The following is a 20,611-nucleotide window of genomic DNA, read 5'->3' as shown; positions in this document are numbered from 1 at the left end:
TGTGTACTTAAGCACTGGGAAGAGTATAATACAATAGAATTGGTAGACACATTCCCTGTCCACATGGAGCTCACTGTCTAGAGGGGATGGTAATCAAATGCCAGTCCCAAATACTAATAAAAACAATAATGATGGTATTTAAGCACTTACTGTGTGTCAAGCACTATTCTAAGCCATGGGGTAGAGATATAAGTTAATCAGGGCAGAAACAGTCCCTGTCTCACATTGGGCTCACAGTCTAAGTGAGCCCACTTAGCAAAGCTTGTGGGCAAGATATATGTCTTTTATATTGTGCTCTCCCAAGCACTTTGTACAGTGCTCTGCACACAGTAAGCACTTGATATATATTATTGATTGATTAAAACGTTTCTAGAGTGGATTGAAAGTCAATTCTTTAACAACATCTGGGGGGTGGCTATCCGCACAGTTTAACAATTGAAGCATTATAGAAAGTTTCAGGGGATCTCAAGGACTGTATTAGAAACTTAACTATTTTTGTGCCCAAGGCAACCACAACGTTACTTTCTATCACCTAAGAAAAGCTGTTGGAGTGTTGGGAGTTCTGAATCTGGAACAACTACACTGCTTGCCTCACCAAGGGACCTTAAGAACCTTAAGGTGCGCAAAAAGAAACTTACTATTACAATAGCATTCCTGCAGGGATAAACACTACCACCCAAATTCTATAACCTTTGAGATTCTGCAGAGGTCAGGGCACAGGCCAGGACATAGAAAACAAAGAAAACCTCCTTTTGTGTGGTTGTTGTGTTTCAAGAATTAACGACCATACTGATGAGGAGCATTCTTTGGTTATTCTCTGGGATGAAAGAAATTAATCAGTTGCAGAGGTCCTGGAAGTTCCAGAGAAACCCCTAATGCCACTTAAGGTTCATGAGAAGAGCAAGGCACAGCTTAGTGTTAGAGTGCAGGGAAGCTTACTTCTACTGGTGAGAAGAGAGGAAAAAAAGACACCATTCATCAACGCACAGGATTATGTATACTCATCGAGAAAACTTTATTAGTGGCTTAGCAAGTCAATTTTTAAAGTCCAAATAGCCCATCTTGTTTCCAAATTGAACAAAACTGAAAATCTGTGAGTTCACTTCTTTCCAATCACAGTAGAGGATCCATTTTAGCCATTTTTAACGAGGGTGTAGATACCCATTTACATTTTGAGTGACAGGCAATTTCTGAACTGCCTCTGTACAGTCCCTCTCTCAGCACTTTGGGCACTTTGGCTCAGTGCATTGCTTCACAAAAAAAATCCACATCAACTCCTGTCTTCCCTGTCATGAATTATTCTTTTGGATGCATTTCACTCAACTCTACATTCTCCAACCTTTCTACGCCAGCCTTGAGATATAGTGTTCTTTCATTTGCCTATTTAACCAAATGGCTGCATTGAATAGTGTACCTTAGCGTACATATTATATACACATCTAACAATATGGAAGCAATCTGTTATGAGGAGCGTTTTGGGATAGTACATCACATAATCACACACACAAACAGGCACAAACATACCCTCATTTGAAATACAAGGGCCCCAAGTTCTTTAAAGATCCTTTATTCCTACAGATGATAAAGGATACATAGCTTATCCCTAAGTGGCTTGTGATATTTGGAGTTTTTTTTTAAATTTCTTCAAGCCTACCTCCACAGATGTCTTTTAACTTGAATATTAGGTCAATCAAAACAGTTTACTATACATTATTATTCTATGTATATAGGGAGGCTCTAGCTTTTTGTGGCAGCCATTTAGTCTTAGTCTTAAAAAAATTTTATTTCAGCCACGGAAAGCACTGTGTTTCAAACAAAGGGTAATTTAATAAGATACTCTTGTTTATTCATTGTGAATGCATAATAATTTCTTTTTAAACAAGGGTAAAAGACAAAATTTTTCAATTTTTAATCCCTCTGTAATGCAATCCTGAGGAAAAAGCACTCAGGTATCCAATACATTTTGAGAAATATTTTTATGCTTCAACTTACTGATTCTCCTCTCTTTAAGCACAAACAAAATTATATTTGTGATTAACTTGGGACCCCTGTAAACGTTATACACTTGATATCACACTGTAATGAGAAAGTTAAATACCTTGTGACTAGAGCATTGTTTATTTCAAAATCTAAACAAATATTGGAATTACAGACTAGGCTCTTCTACTTTCCAGCAAATTTTACAATGAGCTTTAAAACAAACTGCATACATTCATTACATGCATGCTTTCTAAAGAAGAGAACATTTGGAATTTACATGGTTTCCCAGTTTTCTATATTAGAAAAATAGTTTTTGTTGTTATGGCAGTATAAATGCAATGATCTCTCTCTTTGCCCAGAAAAAATGTCCATCAAAAGCATGCTGATGGACATAAACATGACGGTTTATAAAATAAAATGTTTTTTAAAAAAGGAAAAGAAAAAGCCTAAGTGACTACATGTAAATGCAGTTAAGTAAGGTATAAGCTTAATTAATCAGAATCAATTCCAACTGGCACCAACACAAAGCATAGTCTTTTGAAGTCTATTTAGTGGAGTCTAAACAGACTTTCTGTGGGTTATTGTTGAATTCCATAGTAAGAAAGCAAGGTTTTACTTTCAGAGAGGAGAGGAAAATAAAAAAAAATTAAAAAAAAGAAGGATGAGGTTTGTAAAATGACCAATTCTCTCTCTCTAGCAGATCATGTGCACTGTAGGTTTTTGGGGAACACATACTGTAGCCCATTAGTGTTTAAAGACAAAAGAATGTTTGTGACTTTCCCCTCTCACCCCTATCTCACTTCCCCACCTGGTTCTTCCCTCTCTGGGTGCTGTGTGGAAGCTGGAAATTGTTCATCTTTAAGAGGCCCTGGGTGGCTTCTTATCTTCAGTCTCTTCTTAAACCACTGAGTGGTCATTGCTGTGCACTCCAGCTAAGATGGTGTGGTTGAGAGAAGAAGCTGAGCGGTCTGATCCATCAGCGGGGCCGTTGGCATTCTCATTGCGTTGGCAGCAGAGGATCTGTTTGAAGGTGGTACTCATCTCCTTGTCCCGGTAGGAGTAGATGATGGGGTTCATGGCCGAGTTGAACTCAGCCAGAAGCAGGAAAAACTTCTCATATGCCAGGACGTTACACTGAGGGCAGCACACATCTAGAAGTAGGAGAACTAAGCCAGGAGTCCAGCAGATGATAAAAGCCCCTAAAAACAAAGGGGAAGGAGGAGAAGTGAAACATTTGCTAGTCAAATCATTTTTGCAAGTATTTTTTGATGCCATTTTTTGCAGCCAACATTTTGAATGTGACCGTGCTGATATTAATGACAAAAAAAAAATCCCAGGGTGATGACAAAAGGTTCGTGAATTCAAGGGAAATGAAAATAAACGTGACCCAGCAGTCACGTTCCACCCTTAAAATCACTAGCCATGTGGCTCTTTGAAGTCACTCAGAATTGGAGAAATAGCACTTCAGTAATAATAATGATGGCATTTATTAAGCACTTAGTATGTGCAAAGCACTGTTCTAAGCACTGGGGATGTTAAAAGGTGATCAGGTTGTCCCACGTGGGGCTCACATTCTTAATCCCCATTTTACAGATGAGGTAACTGAGGCACAGAGAAGTTAAGTGACTTGCCCAAAGTCACACAGCTGACAATTGATGGAGCTGGGATTTGAACCCATGACCTCTGACTCCAAAGCCCGGGCTCTTTCCACTGAGCCATGCTGCTTCTCACCAACTCACTAGTTTCATTATCATTAGCATTTATTGAGTTCCTGCTGAGTGCCTAGCACAATTCTAAGTCCTTGGGGATCATACACTGGAAGTTTTTTGGGGTTTTTGTAATGGTATTTGTTAAGCATTTACTATGTGCCTTACACTGTACTAAGCTAATAGATACAAGGTGATCAAGTTGAATACTGTTCATGTTCCACATGGGGCTTACAGTCTTAAATCCCCATTTTACAGATGAGGTAATTGAGGGAATCAGAGAAGTTAAGTAACTTGCCCAAGGTCACACAGCAGACAAGTGGCAGAGCCAGGATTAGAACTCAGCTCTTCCTTCTGACTCCCAGGACTAAGCTCCATCCACTAGGCAACACTGCTTCTCCTGTGTAAAAGACACAGTTTCTCCAGGCCCCCCAACTCACAGAGTTTATAATTTAAATTTACAATGGCCCTGTGCAGAAGGAACGCCAGGCTTGGACTGCAAGTAGTCAAATTTACACCTGGGCTGTAAGAACAAAAATCCAGGGACACAGCACTCTTTCCGTGAAAGGAAGTGCACACTGTCAGTGTCAGGATCGCATACCTTTAAGCCAGACAGCGTCAAAGAGAGAGAAGGAAATTTCTAAGAAAGCCACTTTATGTGTAAATAAGTCTTTGTTGATTGATAAAATATGTCGTGATTGATGAGATCCTTTAAGTGACCCTATCCAACAATCAGTTTCATTCAAATGGGAATTCCTGAAGACATCCTTCTCTGTGAACATAGTATAGGACAGATACCCTGGAGTTCTCCATTGGAGCCATGCCTCTAATAGTCTTTCAGGGAGCTGGTTTCACACAACACTGTCAGGCAAAGCAGGGTTTTGAGTTTTGAGATTTATTTTCTTCCCACTGAATTAGCTGAATTTTTTTCAGAGGGAAAAAAAGAAAAAAACCCACCCAAAAGCTCTTTGTGATGCAACACAAAAACTATCTGTATTTGTTTCACTTTAGAAATGCTAATCCCTATGACAACTGGCCAGGGTGCTTAATTTTTGAATAAATGCACCACCTCAGCACTCCCTCTGAGACAAAGAGATTTCCAGAATCAGGAGAGAATGGCGGAGGGGCTGAGAAGTTTTCCCCTTTAATTGAAAAGCTTAATAGCGCTGCCATTTGTTGCTCATGAACAAAGCTACAATTTACTTCTCTGAAAATGAAAAGAGAAAATCAAACTAAAGGGGAAACAACAACAACAAAAAAAGACGCCCCTTTTGGTTGGCTGGGAATAAAGCCATCAGCCTTGGAGAAGCAAAGAAGACATATTCCCAGGGTCTTACTAACCCAGAGTGCCCCTCTATGCAATTTACTTGGAAGCTAGCACATGCTCTTCATGAATTGAAGTGTGCTTCTTTTCAAAGTGTTCTTCTCTCCCCTTTACTAAAGCTCTATTCAGTCCTAATTTAGAATTTTGAGGTTTTAGCAACCTGAAAGCCAGAGTCTCCTTCTGATGAAAAGGACAACATTGTCTCTATGGCACCTTGGCAAGAGAGTCCCAGTCAATCAATCAATTGTATTTATTGAGAGCTTACTGTGTGCAGAACACTATACTAAGCGCTTGGTAGAGTATAACAGATTTGGTAGACATGTTCCCTCTCCACAAAGAGTTTACAGTCTAGTCAGCACTTGAGATTGTAAGCTCTCATGAGGCAGGGATTGTTTCCAGGGGAGGTGGGTTGTATAATGCAAAGCCCACTGCTCCAAGAATGATAGCCTTAATATTATTCATTTGATGTTGATTTACAATTTTAAGTAAGGAGTTCAGTTCTTGTGGGTACATTTGCCATCAGGTAAGTCTAAACAATCTCAGGAAAGAATGGAGGATTCAAAATGCAGGTTTGCCTTTCACACATTCTACGTCGCAGTCACCTGCCGGGGAATTTGGAATTGGACCTGCAGGAAGAGAATGTAATGATGGGGCAAATATCTTCAGGTCCCAGCTCTCAGTCCAGAACAGGACAGCCTTTATTTCAAACCACCTTCTTATTCTTTCCATCTTTCTCTTTCAGGGAAGGATAACACTGAATTTGAATCATAAGGTGTAGGGAGACACCACTGTGGTGACATGCCATTTTATTAGCTGTATCTTTTTTATTTGGACTGTCATACAATGATACCATTTCAAAATACCAATTTCCAAGTATTTCAAAGCAAAAAACTCTAGACTATAAGCTGTCTATCAGCAGAGAGCATATCTACCAACTCTGTTGTATTGCACTCTTTTAAGTGTTTAGTACAGTGCTCTGCATACAGTAATTGCTCAATAAATGCCATTGATTGACCTGTGTTCCAAGTTACAGATACAGAAATAACACAGCCATGAAAGTTTCCTCCCATTTCAGAAGAAAACTATCTTGGTTCCTAAGAACCTATAATTATTACTCTGAAGCACTCAGGCACTCCACATGCAGCCACGACAATGATGATAGTCTGTTACAGATCATTCTGGGTACAGGGAAAGGAAGCCTAAGTGTATATGATCAATAGAATATTCATATTAATCAATCAATGGTATTTGAGCACTTACAGCATACATACTACTCTAAGCACTTGGGAGAGTACAACATAATTGGTAGACATGTTCCCTGCCCACATGATTACAATCTAGAGAAGGAGACAGACATTAACATAAATTACAGATATGTGCATAAGTGCCATGTGGCTGAGGTGATAAGTGATTAAAGAAACAATGCAGAAGGCAGAGGGAGAAGGGGAAAATAAGTCTTCTTGGGGAAGGCCTTTTGGAAGTGACTTGATTTTATGTACCCAATTAGACACCAAGTCAAATTTGCAAATTTCAGGAAGAAATTTGGGCAGGAAAGCAGCAGATTACCACATAACTGGCAGCTCTGGGCCAGAGGAGCGATCTTTGAGTCATTATCAACTGTTCTTTCAAATCATTGATTCAATGTGTGAGGCAATTAAAATGGTTAACAAAGTGCTCTGTAACCCCAAAACAAAGAGAATAAAAATCATATTTTTCAGCACTTGCGTATATATGCACATTCAGTGTGTCTTTGTCTCCCTTGTTGGGAACAGCATGCTTCGGTTGTAGTTCCCAAACACTTAGTACAGTGCAGTATACTCAGAAGGTGCTCAATAAATACCAATACTACTTCTTTTCAATGACTTTCTTACAGATCACCCTGCCTTTAACCTCTCTCCTCTTCATTCTATTCTACCTACACTGATGACTATGCCAAGTAAAGATCGACACTTTCCTCAAGATCCCCCAAAGGCTTCCCTAGAAATGTTTTTTTGCCTAAAAGAAAAATCCCAATCTTCAGTTTCAAGGTTCCATCAGCTCTTACCTCTTACCTATTCATTTGATCATACTTATTGAGCACATACTGTGTGCAGAGCACTGTACTAAATGCTTGGGAGAGGGCAAAATAGCAACAGACACATTCTCTGCCCATAATGCGCTCTCTCTCCTCATGTCTTGCCACATCCCAAATTGTGCTCTTCACTCCTACCCAGCAAATCTCCAAATTGTCTCTGCCATCACTGAATCTTTGCTTAAGTTTCCTTCTCTGCAGTCTGGACTTTTCCCCCAAACAGATTTGCTAACAGGTTAGTAGAGCTCCCTGCACATAACAGATATTGAATAAATACTATTATTAGTGATATTGTGGCCACTGTTGGAGAAAGACTATTGTGCTGGGTGGACCAATGTTCTGACCCGGTAATACCTTCTTACAAATTCATCAAATTTTCAATGAAATTGCAAGTTGGCAAGCTGGCAGACCAACTATTCCTTCTTCTTTTTTCTAAAAAGCAGTTATTGTGGTGGTCTGTAAGGGACTAAGAAATTAACATGAAATTGATTTTCATATCATCTCTTCTTCCTCTACCTAACTGCCATGGGTTGGAGGGGATAATAAGCACTGAAATGGTCCAAACAGATAGGCAAAATAATGCAGTGGTCTAAGATAATCTATCTAGCCCCACAACTACTGATAATTGATCTGCATCAGGACCGCCTCTCCCACAGGACAACTCAGGACACCTGGACTTTAAGCAGGGCTCTGACCCTGCTCATTTTGAGAAGCAGTGCCTTTGGGTCTGGGAGAAATTGGCCAGTGGGGTTCCAAATCAGCCCCTCAGACCAACATCTCACCAGCTAACTCTGGGGAAGGGGGTAGTAATCCAAGAAGCAGACAAGCGGCACCAATCCATAGTTTCATTCCTTAGCCCTACTCCTTCTTCTGTCGCTAGTCCTTCCCCCTCTTCCCCACTGAGCCCCAAAGACTTCTCATCAGCCTTTGTGATCAAGGGACTGAGCGGTCCTCTCAGGGAAAGCCCTGGACTCCCTGCAAGATCTAGTCCCATCCAAAGAGTTGTCTGTGCTAATCAGCTCAAGGAGCTTTTGGGTTCTTCTTAGAGCCTTTTTTCTCAAACCAATGTGAACTTGCTTACACAAAGAACATACAAGCCAAAGTAAAAGAAAAAGAATCCTCTGAAAAGGCAGACCTCCCTGGAAACATCTGAAATGTCTGATGATGAAGAAAACATAAAACATTTCCAATTCATATGATGGATTTGTGTTTTTCTTAAAAGCAAAAGCAGACATCCTGCAGATCCAAAAACAAGTTTGTAAATGGACTTAACATCTTTGCCTCAGAGAACAAGTTAGACTTTATGCATGGGGGAGCACTTGGTCTAATTTTACTATACCTTTGCAGCTTTTAACTTGCTATTTCTGCCATTGAAGCAAACATAAAATTCTGCTTTAGTTGGAAACGGTCTACATCAGTTGTGGTAGATTTTCTGCACTGGGCTACTTTTGCATTAGGGATTAGTAAACAATTTCTTTATAAAATTTAATTCCCAGAACTAGCAACTAGGAAATAGCTGTACCCGTGATATATAAAACTGGCGTTTCATAAATAACATCACTAAATAGTGACACTAAGCAGCATGGCCTAGTGAATAGAGCGTGGGCTTGGGAGTCATAAGGATCTGGGTTCTAATACCAGATCTGCCATTTGTCTGCTGTGTGACCTTGGGCAAGTCACTTAACTTCTCTGTGCCCCAGTTACCTCATCTGTTAAATGGGGATTAAGACTTTGAGCCCCATGTAGGACAGGGACTGTGCCAAACCTGATTATCTGGTATCTACCCCAGTGTTTAGAACAGTGCCCAGTACATAGTAAGTGATTAACCACTACCATTAAAAAAACATATAACTAAGATATCTGTTATCCAGATTCATGTAGACATACTTTTGATTATTGCTATTGTCCTTTGACTTTCCAGCTACATTAGTCACACCATCCTCAAACTGACTATGGGCCAAAACCCCATGCTTCATCTGGATAATACAGGCCACACTGACACACATACCTCCTCCTCCCCTCACCTGCACACACACACACGAAAAAAAAATTATTATCCATATCGCTCTCTCATGTATATATGTATATATATATATGTATATGAGATATGTATATATGAGAGAGATGAAAGGATGGAGGGATGAGAGTCTGGAGGTTTGTGCAAAGGGGCAGATCTTTAGAGGGTTGCAGGGAAAGATAGGGCCCTGGAATATGGGAGGAGCATTTGACATAATGAGCAGGCTTGAGTTCTAGCAGCTACTACTACTAACAACAACTGTGTTATTTGCTAAGTGCTTAGTGTGCACCAAGCATTAAACTAATCAATGGGGTAGATACAGGATAATCAGGTGAGACATGGTTCCTGTCCCACATGGGGCTCACAGTTTAAATAGGAGGGAGAACAAGCGCTTAGTACAAGCTTAGCGCTTAGTACAAGCACTTAGTACAGTGCTCTGCACACAGTAAGTGCTCAATAAATATGACTGAATGAATGAAGTACTGAATCCTCAATTTTACAGATGAGGGAACTGAGGCACAGAGAAGTGATTTGCCTAAGGTCACACAGCAATCAACTGGTAGAGCCAGAATTAGAATCCAGGTCATCTGACTCCCAGAACTGGGCTCTTTCCACTAGGCAACATTGCTTCTCTTGCTAAGCAAATTTAGATGCCTTTAGAAGTTCATGGAGTTCCTAAAGTTACTACATGGTGCTATGCTGGTTGAGTCTAAATGGCAGAAACCCTGGCTGACCCGTCTTGTTCAACCTATTTTATGCTGCCATGATTTTTTTTTATTTTATGGTATTTGTTAAGCCCTTACTATGTGTCAGGCACCATTCTAAATGCTGAGTAGATACAAGATTATCAGGTTGGACACAGTCCCTGCCCCACATGGGGTGCTCAGTCCAAGCTGGAGGGAGGAAGATTTAATCCCCATTTTTCAGATGAAGTAAATGAGGTAAGAAGCAAAGTGACTTACCCAAAGCCACACAGCAGAGAAGTGGCAGAGCTGAGATTTGAACCCAGGTCCTCTGACTCCCAGGCCCATGCTCTTTACACTAGGCCACACTACTTCTCATGCCTCTAGGCATGCTTGAGAATGCCATAAGGGATATGGAAACTGGAGTCAGAATATGCTTTGGACCTAAGAAATTTTCCCAACTCATCAGGCTAAGCTCCCCATCTAAAGTCCTTGAAACAGCCCTTCTAGAATGATGATCATGCTCTGGAGCACACACGTATGACAATACAAATATTATTGGGAACGGCTTGGAAGGCTCAGGACAGTTATGAACTGATGACAAATCTCATAGCTGATTTATGAAACCTCACCCTGAGGTGCAGGAAAAGTTAGGGTGGGGTGCCTCCTTTAAGGTTTATATGGGTCAGGGAGAGTGAGGTGATGGCTTTTCCTGGAGGAAAAAAAATCACTGCCCTGCCAGTCTTCCCCCTCTCTTTCTTTCTTTCTCTCTCCCTCCAATATCCATCTATTTATTCCTGACCCAAACAAACCGTGGGAAGTGGAGGTTCCTACCCTAACTTTTTATGCTGACAAGGATGATGATCTCTGGTTTGAGGGACAACTTATCACAGAATTCTTTAGTTGTCTCAAACAATAGTCGTCCTCAGCATTCCAGGTGGCTGAAACAACCCATGCATATTATGCACTTTAGAAGAAATTCTCAAATGTATCTCTCAATTTATTCCCTTCTCTCTCCAAATTTCAGGGACACTGAAAGTGGCAGATTGGAATATTCGATCCTACAAAATGAAAGACAAGGTGAATTTTACTAAGTTTTGCATACACAGCTCCTCCATCCACCTCTGCATCAAAAAGAAACTCCTTACAATGAGCTTTAACACAGTCAATCAGTTTGCCCTCTCCTACCTTACCTCACTGATTTCCTATAACAGCCCAGACCATACCCTTGGCTCCTCTAGCTTCAGCTTGCTCACTGTGACCTGATCTCATCTATCTTGCTGCAGATCCCTTTCCCATGTCCTCTCTCTAGCATGGAACCCCCTCCCCCTCCATATATGCCAGACCACCACTCTCCCCACCATCAAACCCATGGACACCATCAAACAACATGGTGTGGTGGATAGAGCACAGGCCTAGGAGTCAGAAGGTCATGGTTTTATTCAATCATATTTACTAAACGCTTACTGTGAGCAGAGAACTGTATGGGTTCTAATCTCAGCTCCACCACTTGTCTGCTGGGTGACCTTGAGCAAGTCACTTCACTTCTCTGTGCTTCAGTTACCTCATCTGTGAGCCCCTCATACAGCAGAGACTGTGTTCAACTCGATTTGCTTGTATCCACCCCAGCACTTAGTACAGTGCCTGGCACATGGTAAGCACTTAACAAATAACATAATTATCATCATCATCATCATTATTATTATTATTAAGGGCACATCTCTTCCAAGAGCCCTTCCCCAATTAAGCCCTCTTTTCCTAACTCCCTCTCCCTTCTGGATCTGTACCCTTTAAGCATTTGATATTTACCCCACCCTCCGCCCCACAGCACTTATGTACATATCCGTAATTTATTTATGTCTGTCTCCCCCTATAGACTGTGAGCTCTTTGTGGGCAGACAACACGTCTACTCTACCAACTGTTGTAATGTACTCTCCCAAGTACTTAGTACAGTGTTCTGCACACACAGTAAGTACTCAATAAATACCACTGACATTGATAAAAATGAAGAATTTGTTCAAATATTGTCCTGACAGGTTTTCAGAATTTCCCTAGAATTTACAGAGTCTAAATGTATTTTTGGAAAGGAATTTTTCTAAAAGGAATTTTTCTAATAATAATAATAGCATTTGTTAAGCGCTTACTACATGCAAAGCACTGCTCTAAGTGCTGGGGGGATACAAGGTGATCAGGGTGTCCCACGGGGGGGCTCACAGTCTTAATCCCCATTTTACAGATGAGGCACAGAGAAGTGACTTGCCCAAAGTCACCCAGCTGACATACACACACACACACACACACACACACACACTTCTACACACCCAAACTCCCTCACACACACACTCCAAACTCCGACACATACTCCCCCAAACTCCCTCACACACACACTCCAAACTCCCTGACATATACTCCCCCAAACTCCCTCACACACACCCCCCCCAAACTCCCCCACCACACCCAACGTCCCTCACACATACCGTAAATTCCCTCACACCCACACTCCCTCACATACACACACACATACCACAAAACTCCCTCACACACCCACCCCCTCACACACCCCCAAACTCCCTCACACACACACACATACACACATTCCCAAGCTCCCTCCCACATACTCCCTCACACACTCCCTCCCACAAGCTCCCTCCCACATACTCCAAACTCTCTCCCACATACCCAAACTCACACACCTACACTCCCACACACCCAAACTCCCTCACACACACTCCCCCAAACTCCCTCCCACCCCCTAAACTCCCTCCCTCCCTCACACACACACACCCCAAACTCCCCCCCAACACTCACTCCCACAAGCTCCCTCCCACATACTCCAAACTCTCTCCCACATACCCAAACTCACACACATACACTCCCACACACCCAAACTCCCTTACACACACTCCCCCAAACTCCCTCCCACCCCCTAAACTCCCTCCCTCCCTCACACACACACACCCCAAACTCCCCCCCCCACACACTCCCCTCCCACACACCCAAACTCCCTCACACACACACTCAACTCCCTCACACGTACACTCCCCCAAACTTCCCTAAACTCCCTCACTCACTCCCACAAGCTCCCTCACACATACCCCAAAGTCCCTCACACACCCACACACACACACACGAAGTCCCTCACACACTCACTCCTACAAGGTCCCTCACACACACACACAAACTCCCTCACACCCAAACTCCCTCACACACCCCCGCCAATCTCCCTCACACACAAGCTCCCTCACACACACACACACACACTCCCACACATACACCCAAAGTCCCTCACACACTCACTCCCACAAGGTCCCTCACACACACACAAACTCCCTCACACACCCCCGCCAAACTCCCTCACACACAAGCTCCCTCATATACACACTCCCACACACACACCCAAAGTCTGACCAACTCCTTCATGGAGCAAATCTAACCTCAGCATCAAGCTATTATTAGTGGAGGCCATGCTATATGGGAAAAATGAATGTTTATGGTGTTAAATACACCTCGTTCTGCTCCAGGAACTCAGTTTTGAAGTGCAGCTGCTGTTGGGCACAGATGGTCTTTGCAATTTCACCTCATTCATAGAGATTTCTTTAACCAATCCCCTGGAAATACTGAGGGACTACTGTCCATTCACTAGACAGAAAGGTAACATTTAGCATTTTCCAGCCTCCATGCCTGGGGCTATCCTGAGAGCAGTTCCTAGAACTCCATCAGGTAGGTGGCAACACCTGCCAGACAGCCTAAATTGGGGCAAAATGCTTCTAGTTGCCAACTCTCCTCTTGATATTTGGCCATTGTGAACACGTGGATTGGATCTTTTTTCAAAGTCTCCACAATTTTTGTCCATATGAAGTCAGTCATCTTTTCATTTTTCCAGAGGTTACACGTTCTAGTGGAAAAAACATGGGACTGGAAGAAGGCCTAGCTCTTCTGGGCTTGTGGTGAAGTGGGATGGTGAGGAGGGGATGAGTTTCAGCTAAAAGCTATATATAAATCAAGTTTTCCCTTCATCCTTACAAATAGTACATTACTGGCCCATTCCCAGATCAATCTGCAAGGCCAAGAAGACCCACCAGGATCAAAAGTAAAGTCCATCAGATGCTGCAAGCATATACAATAAACCCTGTCACTACTCAAAATGTGTTCCATGAAAGAGAGACTAACTGATGCAGCAGTTATTTTATATATATATAGAGAGAGAGAGAGAGAGAGATGTGCTCTTAACAATCAGACTCTTCTGCTCCGCTAACTCCTGGCTCATCCAACTTCCTCATCCCAGTGATTAGAGACCCAAGGAGTCAAACTATCGGGAATACTTTTACACCAAACTAAGGGAGCTCAAAGCTGTCAAAGGACAGAGTATTAATGACAAACAGGGTACTGTTGCACACATATAGAACTTTATATTTGCAAAGCACTGTACTAAGCACGTGGGAGAGTGCAAAATAATTACTAGCCATAATCCTTGCCCTCATATCTGCTACTTGGTAAACTCCTTAAGTGAACTATGCACCTCAGTATGGCTGAAAAGACCTATGTGTAATTGACAATTCATTCCACACACAGTATTGATCATTTGGTGTGCTAATGCATTTTCTACTTGTAGGACCTGTTTGCAAAGCAGCAAACTGCCTCTTGGACTCCTCATCATCCCAAAGCCTTTACTCAGAGCAGGGACAATCACTCCCCTGTTTGCCACACAGTAGGCTGATCAAATTCAAGATGACAGTACAGCCGTCACTTTGGGGATTGTCTACTTACTCTTTTGCACTCTCCCAAGTCCTTAGTTCAGTGCTTGTCACACAGAAAGCATCTCAATAAACACTACTAATGGATTTGAGGAAGGTGAGAGTAAGGGTTCAGAGAAGGCAGGGCTCTGAGAGAAAGCTAGTGTGTGATAATAATAATTATGATATGTTAAGCATTGAGTACGGGTTAAGCATGGTATTAAGTACTGAGGAAGATACACAATAATCAGGTTGGATACAGTTCCTGTCATATATGAGGCTCATAGTCTAAGTAGGAGGGAAAACAGCTATTGATTCCAGGTTTCACAAATGAGAAACAGGCACAGAGAAGTCAAGTGACTTGGTCAAGGTCACACAGCAGGCAAGTTGGTAAAGTTGAAATTAGAACCCAGGTCCTCTCATTCAGGACTGTGCCCTTTCCACTAGAAAGATAGGGTCAGGGAACAATGGATGAGTCTGAGGAAAGGCAGAGGTCCAGGGGAAGGTGGGTTTTAGCATCCATGATGACTGAGGGAGGATAAAAACTCCTTCAAGGGCAGGGACTGCATTTTATGTCTCTATTGTATGTTTCCATGACTATATAGTAGATGCTCAATAAAGGCTGCTACTGAGGCAAAGCTCAAAGAGAAGAATAAGGGGTCTGAGGGAAGGCAGATATCTGGGGAAAGATGAGTTTTTGAGATCTAGGGTAAATAATATTCCAGGGAAAGAAGGGAATCAGGATTCAAGAGGGCAAGGCCAAGAAATGTGGAATTTATCATCTGGTCATGGATCTGGAGAAAGGCAAGATGTTAGAATTTGGCAGAAGATGGAAATCTGGGTGCAGTGAAGTTTGAGTCAGGGCTGCAGGCCAGAAATGGAAAATAGCTGGCAATTGCCCATAAACCCCCACAAATGTACACATTTACTCATACACAAAGTGAGATTGAAATAGTGCAGGCACGTACAATCTCTCATGCATGCACACAGACTCATCACATACAGTTCACAGACCCATTTTTACTCAGAATGTGATTTTGTAGTCATCTTATTTAATATTATGCCATCTGGCACCATCCTGATTTATTGTCATGTAAGGTTGCTATTGTGGGCTAAGGAAGCTACATTGTAAGAAAAAGAAGGCTGTTGTCAAAGAGGACCATTCACAGTGCTGCTTTCTGAACATATGGAAGGGATCACAGTCACGGTGTGTATAGAATGACAAGGAGGGAAGCTTAAAGTTATTGTAAAAGGGACATCACCCTTCTTTGAGAGTGAGTGCCTTGTATACATTCTGTAAATTTAAAAAATGACTCGGAGATGGGAGGTACAAAAATTCCAAGTCAAAGGGAAATGGTGGTGAGATAACAGAACCACAGATGCCAAACACAATTGAAAAGCATACAGAAGAATTAAAGGTCCAGCAATGCATTTTGTCTGCACAAGAAAAAATCCAAAAGCTCCAACATCTAAAGTGGATTTAAGAAGTTAACAAAAGCAAAATTCAAGACTAAAAGATAATGGCAGAGATACAAAAAAGGAATCTCTCTTAGAATCTCTGAAATACAGCAGAGCCTCTAGGAATTGGTCATTATGGAGCTCAAGATAGGCAAGGGAATGGGTGGGAAATTCATAGGTTTGAAATGGGGACTGCCCATTAAGCCCACCTTCTGCCTTTCCCTCTGGAATCCTAAGCACCCACCTTTCCCTGGACTCCTGGTCCCAGCCTTTCCTCAAACCCCAACCTTCCCTAGAATCCTCTGCCTTCTCCATGGAACTGTCTAGATTATTGCAAACCCAGAATGGGTGAACCCTGTAAAGTCACCAAACTCCAAGAAAAGGAGTCAAAAGAAGCACTAAAAAAGTTCATCGAGAGCAGCTTTGTGAAGACAAGTTAACTTGAACATGCCAGGGCCGGAGGAAGTAGTAGCGTGTCATTGGGTAAAATGGAAACTGGAAGGAAACTTTAAGCCCACAATTGTCAAGAAAAATAGTACCTTCCACTTTTGGCATGTGGCACCTGCCATCATCTAGTATTGCTTCTATTCTTCAAGTGCCATTAATGGAAGACGTATGATTAGAAATGTATGTATGTAACATTAGGCTGCATTCACCATGTGAAGAGAATTCTTTGGTCAGGTTTTTCTAAGGTTAGCCAATTTGTGTGAACTGGTGAAGCAATTCCATAGGCCCATAGTTCTAGATTTTGAATTTCTTTCCCTTGTCAGGCTAAAGCAGGCCTCACATATCTATTTCAATACATATTGGTTGGCATTGTATGAGTTGATCCATAATTAGGATAGTTTTAGACCTACTCCTAATGGAAGGGCATCTGGTATATTTGTAAAGGGAAGCTCTGGTCTTTTAGTTTCTTGTTTCTCAGGTCTGTCTCCCATGAGGGCCTAAAGTGGCTGTTACTTGATACAAATACAACCAGATTCTAGCCCTTGAGGAAGAGTGTGAATATTTCTCCCATTCCAATCTTACTGCCAGGGTGTACAAATATGCAAATGACTGGATCTGGCTTGAAAGAGCAACAAAGTGTGCAGCTTATATAAACAGAGGCTCAATATTGTATCGCTATATCAAGCAAGATCCATTCATTTATACTTCCAGAAATAAAGGAATGGCATGAAGCAGATAGATTCTTATATTCCCATTCAACAACTCCCCCCCACCACAACATACTCATGGATTTTCCTCCCTGCCATACTGGCAGCTGGTGGTTTTCCAGTTTAGTAGAAAGTTCTTGTCAATTGGATGTTTCTCTGTGGTGGTTTGGCACTAATGATGAAGCTCTGGCAATCAATAGAATGGCCACGCATAATAATAATAATAACAACGATGGTATTTGTTAAGCACTTACTATGTGTAAAGCACTGTTCTAGGTGCTGGTGGGGATACAAGGTGATCAGGTTGTCCCACATTGGGCTCAGTCAATCCCCATTTTACAGATGAGGGAACTGAGGCACAGAGAAGTTAAGTGACTTGCCCAAAGTCACACAGCTGACAATTGGCGGAGCTGGGATTTGAACCCATGACCTCTGATTCCAAAGCCCGTGCTCTTTCCACTGAGCCATGCTGCTTCTCATCCTCTTTCTTTCAGGCTTGTTGAATGCCTGTATCTAGGGTGTCTCAGTAGATGATCCATTGCCATACCTACATCCTCCCTCTGACCTGGAACTCCCTTTCCTCTAGACAGTAAGCTTGTCCTCTAGGCCATAAATTTGTGATGGGCACAGAATGTGTCTACTAACTCATTCTGTACTCTTCCAAGCACTTAGTGCAGTGCTCTGCACACAGTGCTCAATAAATACCACTGATGGATTGATATATGCCAGATCAACACTCTCCCTGTGTTTTAAGCCTTATTAAAATCACTTCTCCTCCAAGAGGCCTTCCCTGACTAAGCCCTCATTTCCCCTTCTCCCTCTCCCTTCAGTGTCACCTATGCACTCGGATCTGAACTCTTGAAGCACTTGATAGTCACCCCACCGTCAGCCCCACAGCACTATGTATATACCTGTTATTTATTTTATTGTCTGTCTGCCCCCTCTAGACTGCAAGCTCCTTGTGGGCAGGAAATGTGTCTACCAACCCCCTTGTATTGTACTCTCCCAAGCACTTAGTACAGTTCTCTGCACACAGTAGCCTCCCAATACCATTGATTGATAGGTGCAAGGTCTAGAAAAGTCATCTGCTTAATGCAATGCATGCACCGTGCTCAGCTTTTGTTTGCTGATGTGTACTACCCAACTCTCCTACCAAAGAAATTCAATGTTTGAGTAGAAAGGGGACATGACCTTGCAAGTTTTTTGTGACAAGACTGGTGGAATATCACTGAGTAATCATTTCTGTTTTTACAAAGAAGGTAGTGGGTGAAATCTGGGCTGTGTCCTAGAAGAATATGTTTCAGAGCCTTTATTTGTCAGGGGCACTTTTGCTTTACTCACTGGAGAGCATAGCTCCTGAGTTTCTAACTGAATATTCCATCAAGACCAAGAGAATGTAGAAAGCAGTATTTCCTCATCAGAAGGGGCTAGCACTACAGTGTTCTGGGAAGAGTACAATCTGGTATTATTAGAGACATAAAAGTGTTTTAAATGGTTGAGGAATCCAAACCACAGACTGGCTGGTGAGGAGGAAACTGTTTATAATATCCAAAATAAATCCACTCTTGAAAATTAGTAAAATTAACAATGGCGCCCTTCTCTGTTTGACACTTGAAAACTCTATTTGCCAACACCACCAAATTTATGTACGTTTCTCAATCCCTCATACACAGAGTGTATATTCCCTTTTAAAACAAATATAGATGTCCTTCCCAGTTATATGAAATCTAATCTAAAGCCAGATGTAAAAAATAGCCTCATTTTGCAATTCTTTTAATGATCAAATCATCAATGGTTAGTACACAGGTAGGGTAACATCATTTTGGTGGAAAGCTTATGAAAGATTGTGTTCCCATGTGTTCTACATGAAATTGGGTAGAACTTGGCTTTAGTTGCACTTCACCTTGAATTTTTTTATGATCTGAAGTAAGAATGTACATATAGTCATGAAAGCAAGCAAGAAAGCAAGGGTCTAGGCCTGGAAAATTCAAAGAGAGCTGTGCTGTTGTAATATAATTTTTGCAACAATCCAAAGAAATATCATTTCATTAGTGTTATCTTTTTAACTGCTTGAACCTCTGTGATACCTCCCACCTCCATCACCTTCAGCACTTTCATTGAGGAGAGTTCAAAACACCACACTACTGCTAATTTAAATTTCAATTTTATGATACTCAGGTACAATAGGATAAATCATAAGTTTATATTAAATTCCTTCCTTGGTAAACAGAAGAATAAATTTAAAGTAAAATCTTCAAGTTCTAAGTGTCTAGCAAATGCATTCCCACATGACATGCCTCCCTATATTATTCTCCATCTTCCATCATTGAGAGCTTACTGTGTGCTGAGCACTATACTAAGCACTTGGGAGAGTACAATATGAAAGAGTTCACTTGCCTACAAGGAGCTTAAAATCTAGATGGAACTCCACATTCACTTATTCTCCACAACTTGGCTTCACAGACTCCGTCCTCTCCTGGTTCTCCTCTTATCTCTCTGGTCATTCATTCTCAGTCTCTTTTGCAGGCTCCTCCTCCCCCTCCCATTCCCTTACTGTGGGGGTTCCTCAAGGTTCGGTGCTTGGTCCCCTTCTGTTCTCGATCTACACTCACTCCCTTGGTGACCTCATTCACTCCCACAGCTTCAACTATCATCTCTACGCTGATGACACCTAAATCTACATCTCTGCCCCTGCTCTCTCCCCCTCCCTCCAGGCTCGCATCTCCTCCTGCCTTCAGGACATCTCCATCTGGATGTCTGTCCGCCACCTAAAACTCAACATGTCCAAGACTGAGCTCCTTGTCTTCCCTCCCAAACCCTGCCCTCTCCCTGACTTTCCCATCACTGTTGACGGCACTATCATCCTTCCCATCTCACAGGCCCGCAACCTTGGTGTCATCCTCGACTCCGCTCTCTCGTTCACCCCTCACATCCAAGCCGTCACCAAAACCTGCAAAACCTCAGCTCTGCAACATTGCCAAGATCTGCCCTTTCCTCTCCATCCAAACCACTACCCTGCTGGTTCAGGCTCTCATCCTATCCCCTCTGGACTACTGTATCAGCCTCCTCTCCGATCTCCCATCCTCTTGTCTCTCCCCACTTCAATCCATACTTCACGCCGCTGCCCAGATCGTCTTTGTGCAGAAACGCTCTGGGCATGTTACTCCCCTCCTCAAAAATCTCCAGTGGCTACCAATCAACCTATGCATCAGGCAGAAACTCCTCACCCTTGGCTTCAAGGCTCTCCATCACCTTGCCCCCTCCTACCTTACCTCCCTTCTCTCCTTCTACAGCCTAGCCTGCACCCTCTGCTCCTCTGCCGCTAATCTCCTCACCGTGCCTCATTCTCGCCTGTCCCGCCGTTGACCCCTGGCCCACTTCATCGCCCTGGCCTGGAATGCCCTCCCTCCCCACATCCGCCAAGCTAGCTCTCTTCCTCCCTTCAAGGCCCTACTGAGAGCTCACCTCCTCCAGGAGGCCTTCC

The 20,611-nt window shown here is 42.5% G+C and overlaps 1 protein-coding gene across 4 annotated transcripts in view; it reads right to left on the bottom strand.

The window, feature by feature from the left end:
* Nucleotides 1–991: 991 nt before the first annotated feature.
* The window catches only part of LPAR1 (lysophosphatidic acid receptor 1), a 166,691-nt gene continuing 147,071 nt past the window's right edge, over nucleotides 992–20,611 (bottom strand). For 3 of the 4 annotated variants that reach the window (XM_038769842.1, XM_038769843.1, XM_038769844.1), the window contains exon 4: nucleotides 992–3,179. In XM_038769842.1, coding sequence (XP_038625770.1) covers nucleotides 2,878–3,179 — 302 coding nt within the window. In that variant the 3' untranslated portion in view covers nucleotides 992–2,877. The remainder of the gene's footprint in view (nucleotides 3,180–20,611) is intronic. The other variant, XR_005456616.1, reaches the window with a different exon arrangement.

This window comes from Tachyglossus aculeatus, chromosome X4 (genome assembly GCF_015852505.1).
Source record: "Tachyglossus aculeatus isolate mTacAcu1 chromosome X4, mTacAcu1.pri, whole genome shotgun sequence".
NCBI lineage: Eukaryota > Metazoa > Chordata > Mammalia > Monotremata > Tachyglossidae > Tachyglossus > Tachyglossus aculeatus.
The sequence above is the reverse complement of the archived record's forward strand: the minus strand, read 5'-3'. Positions and strand labels throughout refer to the sequence as shown.